The 12,009-nt window shown below is 46.0% G+C and overlaps 1 protein-coding gene across 4 annotated transcripts in view; it reads left to right on the top strand.

Moving 5' to 3' along the window:
* CACNA1B (calcium voltage-gated channel subunit alpha1 B) overlaps positions 1-12,009 on the top strand; it is a 171,399-nt gene that overhangs the window by 58,482 nt on the left and 100,908 nt on the right. For all 4 annotated transcript variants that reach the window (XM_066366550.1, XM_066366548.1, XM_066366549.1 and 1 more), the window contains exons 13-15: positions 946-1,058; positions 2,895-3,026; positions 3,256-3,328. In XM_066366550.1, coding sequence (XP_066222647.1) covers positions 946-1,058; positions 2,895-3,026; positions 3,256-3,328 — 318 coding nt within the window. The remainder of the gene's footprint in view (positions 1-945; positions 1,059-2,894; positions 3,027-3,255; positions 3,329-12,009) is intronic.

Genomic DNA, 12,009 nt, shown 5'->3' with positions numbered 1-12,009 from the left:
GGGAGCTGGGTTAGGGCAGTGGTCAGCAAACTCATTAGTCAACAGAGCAAATATCAACAGTACAGCGATTGAAATTTCTTTTGAGAGCCAAAGTTTTTAAACTTAAACTATATAGGTAGGTACATTCCTTATCAAGATAATGCCTGCACATGGTATTTTGTGGAACAGCCACATTCAAGGGGCCAAAGAGCTACATGTGGCTCGCGAGCCGCAGTTTGGCGACCAGGGGGTAGAGGAAGTGAGAAGGGCGTGGGCACTCTTGCTTACGTGAGCTTGGCGTGTTCGTGACATTGGTGGCAGTTGGCAGAGAGGGCATTCAGTCTGGGCCCCATTGGGTGTCCTGTCCGAGGGGTGATGGTGAGGGGTCTGCATGCCTAAAGCCCAGCACTCGTCTTTTCTGAGCCCCTCACACCAGACGCTGGCCAGGATGTCCCTTCATGGAACCCTCTGTGGATACCTGGAAGGAGGGCATGCCCTTGCCTGCAAATCCTAGTACACCAGTGTGGACGCTGTTGAAACAAAAGGACAGGTTGGCCACAATAAGTTCTTGGTGGCATGTGCTGCCTTCTAGTCACTGAAGGACAGTGACTCCAATTGCAGCTTGTGAATCTGAACACGATGTTCAACAGTGGTTGCACCAGAGACAGTGTTCTAGGAGGCAGGTCCTGCTGGTCCGTGAGAGCGCAGCTGTGCCTGTGGTCAGCTGTCTGAAGTGGGTGGCCCAGCCTTGCGGTGTTAGGAGGACACTGGGGTTACCTGGTTGTGCTTTGTCCTGTGCCTTGGTGTGTCTGGGTGGGGTGTTGGGGAGGATGGGCACTGAGCCTGTGGGCCCTGCAGCTCTGTGTGAGATGTGCGCTGAGCTGCAGACAAGGCAGGCAGGGTGGGTGCCACAGAGGGACAGCCACCCATGCGGGTTGCCTAGGGGCTGACCCACCTCCATTACAGGTTATTGTGGGGAGCATCTTTGAAGTGGTTTGGGCTGCGATCAAGCCAGGAACCTCCTTTGGGATCAGCGTGCTGCGGGCACTTCGGTTGCTGAGGATCTTCAAAGTCACAAAGTATGTCACCACACGCTCCGGGTGGGGGAGGGCGCCAGCGGGGCGGGGGTTAGCACACAGGGTTTGTCTGTTCCTGAGAAACCATGGTGCTGGTTTTGAGTTCATCTGTCTGGAGTCTATTTTTGTGGCTTATAGTTGTATAATATAAAAAGTGATGAAACAGCCCATACCAGGGCAGCAGCCCGGCAAGACTTTATCTCGGCCTCATTAGGGGCACGTCCGTCCTCGGAGTCATACTGACTGGCCTCGAAGTTGCCACTAGTGGGATCTCTGCTCTTGTTAGCTCGCTCCCATCCATCCTTCACTCCTGGGAAAGGGGGTACGGGCAGGTGGAGGAGGATATGGGGGATAAATGGTGACAGAAAGACTTAGCTTAAGGTGGTGAACACACAATATAACATACAGGTGATGCATTGTACAATTGCGCACCTGAAACTTATTTAATTTTACTACCCAGTGTCACCCTGACAAATTCAGTTAAAAGTAAAAATAGTCACTCCTTGTTGTGAGCCTTCTCTTGAAGGCAGTAGTCCTGCCTTCGAGTCGTCATGGTGACTGCATCACAGTTAATAGAGGAAATGGAGTTATCAGATGGATGTTTTCCATTCCTCAGCCCCCATGCTGGCCCTACCCCCTTTGCTGGCTTGGCCCTGCCAGGACTCTGACCTGCTGACCTGAGCTAGCTTGGCACCTGCCCCTGGGCTGCTGTCCACCTTGTGTCTTGGCCTGTCAGACCCATGTTTGTGGTTTTACCTGACTTGGTTGTTTGCGTCACCTTGGAAGCGAGTTGCTCTGTTTTGCCCATGAGGAGGCTGAGGCATGGGCATAGACGGTGCAATTAACGAGGACGGCTGAGCTCGATTGCACCCTCATGGGACTAGGGAGACCCCTCATCCCCAGCCTCAGTCTGTTCAGCACAAAGGCCGTCCTCTACCTTGAACAGCTGGCTGTGGGGCCTACAATATACCTCAGCCTGGGTCACAACAGCTGCAGACCCCAGGAGCAGAACTGTCAATACTACGCCTGTGCAGGGGGCTCCAGGATCCAGGTCCCTCTCCCTGCAGTGGGGCCTGTGGCTTGTCTCCCTGGGGTCTGGGCTGGTTTCAGAGCCCGAAGGGAAAGCTGTATACTCCGGGCTCTGCACAGTTGAAGAAGCAGCTGGAGACCAGTCACTCTGAGGGGTCAGCAGCAAAGCTGTCAGTAGACTTCTGGGAAGCTGTGTGCTGGTGGGTCCAGGAGAATGAGAGGGACTTAGGGTCTGACTCCTAGGAGCATTGAAGGGCGTGAAGGGGGGTGTTGGGGATTCCAGGGCGTCTGAGAAGGGACTTACGCCAGGATTCACACCCCCACTCACTGCACTCCCTCCGCTGAGTGTCTTTGCAGAGAAGGCTGTGGTGTTGACTTGCATCCTCTTGCAGGTCCTTCCGTGTGGGCTGATGACAAACTGTTGTCCTCACTTCACACAGTGCTTACCTGAGGCACTGGAGGTGGTTTGGGTGTTGGGGGTGAGAAGGGAGTCCAGGAAAAGTCTGGTTGAGCATGGTCACCTGAGGCGTCATGTTCTGGGCAGAGCGGGGAGCAGGATTGGGAGGTGAGTCAGCACTGGACACATCAACTGTGCCGTCTCTGTGGCCCCTGGTGACAAGGACAGTGGGTCTGGGACTGTGGAGAAAGCTCTATCTCATCCCAGGTATGTGACCCTTAAGGTTTAGAAGGTCCCACAGCTGCAAGCATGATCACAGAGAGCCCAGGGAAATGTGAAGTCAGTGCCTGGAGCTGGCACCCCCAGCCAGGCACAGCCCCAGGCTCAGCTCAGACCTTGTCTGTCCCCAACAGGTACTGGAACTCTTTGCGGAACCTGGTGGTATCTCTGCTCAATTCCATGAAGTCAATCATCAGCCTTCTGTTCCTGCTCTTCCTGTTCATCGTGGTGTTTGCCCTGTTGGGCATGCAGCTGTTTGGGGGACAGTAAGTGGTCCTCTGGGAAAGAGGAGGCCCAGCTTGGAGCAACTGTTTGGAGGACAGTAGGTGCCCTGCAAAAGAGGGGAGGCCGGGCTCAGAGCAGTGTGCTATCCCAGGCCTTCCTCCACCTGCGTCTTCCCTGGAGGTCTTCACAGAGAGCATTGGGTGCCAGGAGACCAGGTCCTCCTGGCTCCTGATGGGGCTGCCTTTTCCCAAGATTTCCTGTTTTTCTCAGGTTCAACTTTCAAGATGAGACTCCAACGACCAACTTTGATACCTTCCCCGCTGCTATCCTCACCGTCTTCCAGGTAAGACTGTTGGCTCTGGGCACCCTGCTGTCCTGCTCAGCTCTCCTAAGTGCTGAGAAGGCAGCCTTCCTGTCCGCTCCTCCTTAGCACCTCCACACAACCCAGATGGCCCACATTCCAGACACACCCTTCTACAAAAGAACCCTCCATGTCCCTCCTGTCCTGTGATACTGTCCCTGGGGAACTCCACAGTCTGGCAACCTCTGGGTTTTGAGCCACAGATTTATCTCTTAGCCCCAAGGACCTGGGATCACAGCTGTCTTTGCGGATAAAACAGAAAAGCACTCTGAACTTACTCCTCAGTCCCCGTTCGTGTCTGCAGGGTGTCCCTGTGGCTTCGTGAGCCTCCACAGGGTTCCTTCTGAGGATACTTGCTTGAGTACTTTCCTCTCACAGGACTGTGGCTGCACAGATGCCCCATGCTAGCCATCTTTGTCTCACAAGACCTCCAGGACACCATCTTGGAGCCCAAGGAGGGTGCAAGGGGTGGTTGTTTTGCCCACACTGATGCTTAGGGAAGCCCAGCAGGCCACATATGCTAGGCAAGGGCTCAGCTTAGCTTCTGGCTTCTAGGGCTGCTAGCCTTCATCCCAGCCAAAGCTGGGGCCCACAGTGTGTGCCAGAATGGACTGTCCAGCAGACCATTCCAGTCAGACTAGGTGACTGTTTAAGAGTAATTTGGTCCTGATGTTCTGTTCCCACACACCCTACAAAGACTGCCTTTCTCTCATCCTGGTTTGGAGCCCTGCAAACAGAGCAAGCTTCTCCCGGAGGTCTGCCTGCTCCTGGCCTGTTAGGACCTCTTCCTTTCTTCCAGTCTGACTTCACCTTGAATTGCTTGTGGCTTATCCCCTCCTTGGATTTCCCGAGTGGATGGGTGCCTGTGAGCACACGACCATTCTCACCTTCTGATTTGTTATATTGAAAGCCTTAGCCCATTCACAGGCCAGTGACTTCCAAAATCACGTCTACCAAAGGTTTTTAGCACTTATTGGGAAAGAGGATCTTGCCTGTGGGACAAAGATGAATGGTCTCCAAGCTAGACCTCTAGCAGAAGGAGGCCATGACCTTTCCTGAGCAGTGTCATCTGCTTGGTGATGGGCAGGAGCTCCCTCTTTGTGTGGGTCACAAGACCAGCTGACCAGTGGGTCTTGAATGTCAGGTGACAGAAACTGACAGGAGTGGGTCCAGACAGAGCAGGAAGAAGCGGCGGTCTGATGAGGAAGCACAGGGTATATGATGGAAGGGGCTGCAGTAGCCTGATGGGCCTTAAATGCCACGCCAAGAAGCTCAGCCCAGTGGGGCCATTGCAATGGTTTCCAAGCATGGTGGTGACATGACTGACCATCAGAGCTCTGCTTTGCTATGTTTGTTGCAAGAAAGGACCTGAATGTGGCTAGTGGTGGTGATACAGGAACCAGGGCAGATGAAGAGGTCAAAGTTAAGAGAATCGATACTCTGATTTAGACCTTAGAGCCCCTCTGCTCTGAACACCCAGATATTAAATACACTTAGAAATTAAAAGGCTCTTGCCAAGTGGAAAACAATCTCTGTGGGCTAGAAATGGAACATGGTGATAGACGCAGAGACTGAGGCACTCGGAAGTGGTCTGGGCAGAGGCAGGTGGGTTGGTGTTGAGGCATCCACACACCAGCTGACTCAGCACTCAGGGAGGTGTGTGACCCGGGGGGGAGACTGAGGAGAGCACAGAGCAGATTAATGCCCAGGCCAGGCCTGAGATCCCAGGATGGACATCCCTGCTTCTGAAAGAGAGGGGCCAGGGAGTACATCTGACCAGGGAGAAAACAGATTCAACTTTGCTCATGGTGAACCTGAGTCTAAACCGTGGTGAGATCTGATCACACAGGAGAGGGCTAGGAGCATCCACAGACCAGACTGTGAGCTCGTGCCTAAAGTAACAGAGGCCACCAAGCAAATACAGATGACTTTACACTGAATATGCTAAGACCCTCAAAGGGTTAAAGGAAGGACTCATAGCATGTTGCAGAATTATGAAAGACAAGCATCTAAGAACCAAGAATAGTTCAGTATGAAAAAAAACCCACAAAAACAAATAGAAATTCTAGAAATTAAAAAAACAGAACTTTTAAAATAAAATACAGGGTGGGCTCTGGCCGGTTGGCTCAGTGGTAGAGCGTCAGCCTGGCATGCAGGAGTCCTGGGTTCGATTCCCGGCCAGGGCACACAGGAGAAGCACCCATCTGCTTCTCCACCCCTCCCCCTCTCCTTCCTCTCTGTCTCTCTCTTCCCCTCCCACAGTCAAGGCTCCATTGGAGCAAAGTTGGCCCAGGCACTGAGGATGGCTCTGTGGCCTCTGCCTCAGGCGCTAGAATGGCTCTGGTTGCAACAGAGCAACACCCCTGATGGGCAGAGCATCGCCCCCTGGTGGGCATGCCGGGTGGATGTAAGAGTCTGTCTGGTTGCCTCCCCGTTTCCAACTTCAGAAAAATACAAAAAAAAAAAAAAATACAATGTGAACTCAACACACCCCAAGAGAGGACAGGTGAGTTTCAGGGTGAGGAGGAACTATTTCTGCTTCAGCATGGAGATGGAGTACGGATGTCTGGTGTGAGAGAGGGTGCCAGCCCAGAGTGACTCTGACAGTGTGCGCTTGGAGGCTAAGCAGGATGAACAAAACTTGAAAAAAAATAATTATAGGCATATTGTGGTTTTAAAAAATCTTAAAAACTGGGTTCAGATCCCGGACGAGCCCCCAAAGGAAAAAAAAAGAGAAAAAATCTTAAAAACTCCATTTCCTAAAAAAGAATGACAGTCCTCTCATGAACAAGGATGCCAGAAGGTCTTAGGACAGTACCTTAAAGTGTTGTTGGACAGTCCCTGTCACCCTAGGGATCTGATCCAGAAGCTGTGACTCCAGCTTGAGATGGAACCAGAGACACATTAACACAAGTATGGAGAGAGTTACCACATACTGCTGATTGCTAAAACACCAAACATTTATACATTTCTTCAAGCAGATGATTTAGAAGGAAAAAATACATTAAACTCAAGAAGACATAGAAAACCTGAGCTATTCTGAGAAATTGAATAATTAAAAATCTAATCAAGCTACCAATGTTCAGATAGTTTTACAGGTGAATTCTACTGAATATTTAAGAAGAAAAGTTATTCCAGTTTTATATAGACCACTCCAAGGAACATCAAAAGGAAAGCACCTAACTTGTTTTATGAGGTCAGAATAATTTTGAGATGGAAAGACTGGATAAGCACAATATATGGGAATAAACATGTAGATACTATCTCAGACACAGATAAGGCATCCACAGGGAATAATAACTGATCCAGTCTGGGTATGCTTAAAATCATCTCTATCATCAACTTGAATTTATCCTAGGAATGCAAGACAGTTTAACATTAGAAAGTTTATTAATGTAACTCATCTTAACAGATTAAAGAAAGAAAAAAAAACCCTGAATTATCAGAAAAATCATTTTAACTCTAGCAACAGCACAACCAAATGTAAAGAGAGGATAGATGAAATAAGATTGGCAATTTTTTTACTTGTCTAAGTAACAGCTTGGTGGTGAATACAGAGGGATTCATTATACTCTATACTTTGTGTATATTTGAAAATGTCCATAATATTTTTTTTCTAAAAGGGAAAATCACATGATAAAACCCAACACTCCAAATGGAGTCTTAGCAAATTGTGCTAGTATCAGTGGTGGTCTTAGTTCAGTAGAATAAAAAAGTGAAATAAAACTTTTCAAGATTGACAAGAAATAAAAATTACTCACAGATGAGATATTTGTACACATAGAAAACTGTTGTCATTGCAGATGGTATGGGTCAGTTTGGTTATCTGTAGAGAAAAACACAAAGTTGGATTCCTACCTTATACTAGATTTGAATATCAATTCCAATGGATTAAGACCTAAATAGAAAAGCAAATCTGAAAATTTAGAAGAATATACAGGACTGTAACATTATTAACTCAAGGCAGGGAAGGCCATTTTAAAGAAGATATAAAATGCACAGATTGTTGAGGAAACCATTAATAAATTTGACTATTAAAGATTTCTGTGCATCAGAAACACCATGAAAGGATTAAAAACAACAGAAAAGCCAGAGACTGAAAGAAGACACTTTCAGTGTCAGCGAATAACCAGCAATGTAATTGATTAGTCCAGAGCTTACAAGAACCTCCACAAACCAAAGAGAAAAGACAAATAATGTAGCAGGAAATGACAAAGTGTGCAAACAAGTCTCTCACAGGGGAGGAAACTGGGCTGATTCTTTAAGCCTGTAAGAACTATTGCCAGTTTTACTAGTAGTCTGGAAATGCAAATTAAACCCACAATGAGAGAGCTTTTCCACCTGTCAGTGTAGCTGAAATTTAGAAAGCCAACAGTATCAGATTTGTGAGAAGATGTGGAGAAATGAGGATTCCTTTATGCTGCTGGTAGGTTGAGGAGCACCCTGAGGACAATTTTATAATGCCTGATCCCCTGGGATGTGGCCAGAAGCAATTGCTGCTATAGGTGTGGGCTTTCAGAAGTCTCACCCTGATGTGCAGAGATATGCATGACTATCATAGCATTATTTGTAAAAGTTGGGAAGTCCCCTGAATGTCCATCGCAGGCAATGGATGAGAAGTGCATTATATCTGAAGAGCAGGGCGAATGAGTGGTTCCTGGGATTAGAGGTATTAACATGGATGAAACAAACATAATGTTGAGGGAAAAAAAAGAATACTCCATGGTATATGATACTGTTTAGGGATGAAAACATGCAACAGTATTGTTGATGGCATATATGTGGCGAAAGAGTAAAAGCTCCATGGGAATGATAAACACCAAATTCAAGGTGTTGGTTCCCTGGGGAGGAGGTGTTGGGAGATGAGGAGGAGTGAGACTGGGGAGATTTATCTAGGGAACTTCAGCTGCATTTGATGTTTCTTAAGCTGGAGAGTGGGTACACGGAGATGTGAGTATTAGGCATTGTATCTTGCTGAATGTTTGAAATCATACATAATTAAGAATAGAGTAATCCAGAAAGATAAACTAAGTAAACATTCAGCAAAGGAATTTGGTGTAATATTAACATCAGCCCAAAAAGTTAAGGTAGAATCTTTAGTAAGAGGAAATGAGAATATCACTAGTAGTAAGAGGAAGTTTGCCCAGTGACGTGGCCTGAAACATAGGCACCAAAGCAGAGAATTACATGGAGAAATTAGGAGTCCACCACCTTAGGTGAGATTTCTCATGTATTTCTATCAGATGAAGGGTGAAGCTGACAAAAAAAAATTAGGTGTGTGAGAGCTCTTGAGCTTGACCAGCAGGGCTCGACCAGCACACACGAGCTCTGCAGCTGATTGATCATCAGTCAGGCGGCCATTATCCGGGCACAAAGAATCACCGGAATCGACCACTTCTTAAGTCACACAGGAACTTGCTATCCAGCACATTCCTGATACAAATTAAACAGAAACCACCAGTGAACAGTCATTGAAAATATTCCTTGTCTCTGAAAGCTGGAGGATTGAGTTAAGATAACACGATAGATATTACAAGATATTTAGAATGGAACAATTATATAAAAACTTAGGGATGAAGCTGAAGCAATACTTAGAGGACAAATTTGATTTAAAGATTTCTGGCCTGACTGGTGGTGGCACAGTGGCTAGAATGTCAGCCTGAAATGCTGAGGTCCCAGATTTGAAACCCTGAGGTTGCCGGCTTGAGCATCAGAGCATCGAAATGATCCTCTGGTTGCTGGCTTGAGCCCAAGCTCTCTGGCTTGAGCCAAGGGGTCACTGGCTCTGCTTGAGCCCCCCACTCAAGGTACTTATGAGAAGCAATTAATGAACAACTAAAATGGGTCGGAATCTTTTTGGCTGAGAGAGCCATGAATGCCACATATTTTAAAATGTAATTCCGTGAGAGCCATACAAAGAACGACCCATGTACCTTACGCATTATCCAATAAAAATTTGGTGGTGTCCTGGAGGACAGCTGTGATTGGCTCCAGCTACCCGCAACCATGAACAAGAGTGGTAGGAAACGAATGGATTGTAATACATGAGAATGTTTTATATTTTTAACATTTTTTATATTAAAGATTTGTCTGTGAGCCAGATGCAGCCATCAAAAGAGCCACCTCTGGCTTGCGAGCCATAGGTTCCCAACCCCTGAACTAAAGTGATGCAACTGTGATTAGATGCTTCTCATCTCTCTCCCTTCTTGTCTGTCTCCCTTTCCCTCCCCCACCGCTCTCTCTTAACCCTTTGAGTAGTGAGTTTTTTGTTAACTCTTTGAGGATGTACATGAATTTTCGTACTACTCAAAGGGTTAAATATTTTTTGCATAAAAAACTCTGTAAAAGGGTTAAAAACAACAGAAAACAAGTCAGACTTAAAAGCAATTTTCAAAATTAAGACTAAAAATAAACTAAGTACTCATCTTAAAATCTAGAAAAAAGAATAGAATAAACCAAAGAAACTTGCAAGCAGGAAAAAATAAGAGCCGATGTTAATGAAAGAAAACTAAAAACATCAAGATAACGAAGTCATCAAAAGTCTTGTTCTTGAGAAGAATAGTAAAGTACGTAACTTTATAGTAAGGCTGATTGAGAAAAAGCACAGATAAGAAGTATTGCCCAAAAGGGACATGTGAACTACAGAAAAGGGATATTTTTCTAATCTCAAAAGAACACCACAGCATCTTTATGCCAGTATATTTGAAAACTTAGATGAAACATGTACTTTTATAGAAAAACATGAATTACTTAAATTAGCTCAAGATGAAACTAAAATCTGAATAATTTACAACTATTAGAGAAATGAGATCCATAGCCAGAGCTCTCTTCCTATCTTTTTGCCTCCTTCCCTGGGCCTAGTGAGGTTCACCAAGCCCTCAGAAAAGAGGTAATAATTCAAGCCACTTTAGGGAAGGGAAGAAACCATGTCACAAGGCTAGTACAGCCTTGAGTCCACAGCCAGACAGTGATAGTCTGAGGAGAGCAAACTGCAGCCCAGAATACAGCTGCAGAAACAGGGTCTTTGTTTTGTCTGCTGATGGTCTGGGGTGCCTGAACATTGCCCGACATTCAGCAGGCACCTTACACATTTGCACAGGGAAGGTAGAGATACAAGCAAGCAGCTTGCAATACAGTGTGTCCGTAAAGTCATGGTGCACTTTTGACTGGTCACAGGAAAGCAACAAAAGATGATAGAAATGTGAAATCTGCACCAAATAAAAGGAAAGCCCTCCCAGTTTCTGTAGGATGAGTGGCAGCATGTGCGCATGCGCAGATGATGACATAACACCGTGTATATAGCAGAGCAGCCCACAGCCATGCCAGCCGAGATGTGGATGGTACAGAGGAAAGTTCAGTGTGTTCTGTGGCTGGCTAAATTCTAATCTGTGACCAAAGTGCAACGTGAATATCGGCGCGTTTATAACGAAGCACCACCACATAGGAATAACATTACTCGGTGGGATAAGCAGTTGAAGGAAACCGGCAGTTTGGTGGAGAAACCCCGTTCTGGTAGGCCATCAGTCAGTGACGAGTCTGTAGAGGCTATATGGGATAGCTACCTAAGGAGCCCTAAAAAAAATCTGTGCATGAGCCCACATTGAACTGCACTGAATAGGTATGAAACTGGGAGAGTTTTCCTTTTATTTAGTTCAGATTTCACATTTCTATTGTCTTTTGTTGCTTTCCTGTGACCAGTCAAAAGTGCACCATGACTTTACAGACACACTGTAGAATATTGAGAATCACATTCAATTGTGTATAACACAGAACCTCATAGCTGAACTATGTCTAGGCAGTAATGCAAGCATTTGTCAGTGTGATTGCCTATCTCTACAGGTCAAAGGAGCAATAAGCAGTCAACAGATGTAGAAAGATAAAACATTGATATCATGGAGAAAAACATCTTTCCTTAGGAATTGATGGAATTAAAAAAACAAACCACAGTAAGATGAGTATGGGATAATGGATATGGGTTTCTTTTTTTTGAGGGAGTAAAAATATTCCAAAATTGACTATGGTAGTGGTTACACATATCAGGTAAATATACAGTACTAAAAACTTTTGAATTATACACTTTAAATGACAATTACATGGTATGAGATTTATATCTCAACCGGAAGGTTATTTTAAAAAGGTCACAGCCAGCATCACCAGTAAGACTGTGTGATGGTCAAGTGTATGTGTCAGCCATGCCAGCAGGCCCAGATCGAACCTTGTTTCCAGTGCATCTGTGTGTGTGGGTGAGATAAACTCAGGAATCAGACTGAGTGAAGCAGATGGCCCTCCCCAATGAGAGTGGAGAGTCCACTGACTGTCTTCAGCGGGGACATCGTTCTCTCTTGCTTCAGGCTCAGACTGGGACTGATGCCATCATATTTCCTTGTTGACTGTATCTTGGGACCTCTCAGCCTCCATAACCACATGAGCCAGTTCCATATGGATGTCTCCTACAGGTTCTGTTTCTCTAGAGAGACAGACTAATATGCATTGAAAGCACTGTAATTGAAGTAAACTAGGGTGCCTAGTGTCCAGGCAGTTGAAGGCAGTATAATAAAAAAGAGATAGAAAGTTTGGAAAGGGATATGGTTGTTTGCAAATGATATGACTATTTACATAGAAAATCTGCGAGGGCCAATTAGAAATAAGAATTATCCAACATT

Source organism: Saccopteryx leptura, chromosome 2, assembly GCF_036850995.1.
Source record: "Saccopteryx leptura isolate mSacLep1 chromosome 2, mSacLep1_pri_phased_curated, whole genome shotgun sequence".
NCBI classification, from domain to species: domain Eukaryota; kingdom Metazoa; phylum Chordata; class Mammalia; order Chiroptera; family Emballonuridae; genus Saccopteryx; species Saccopteryx leptura.
This window is presented reverse-complemented; position numbering and strand designations above follow the sequence as displayed.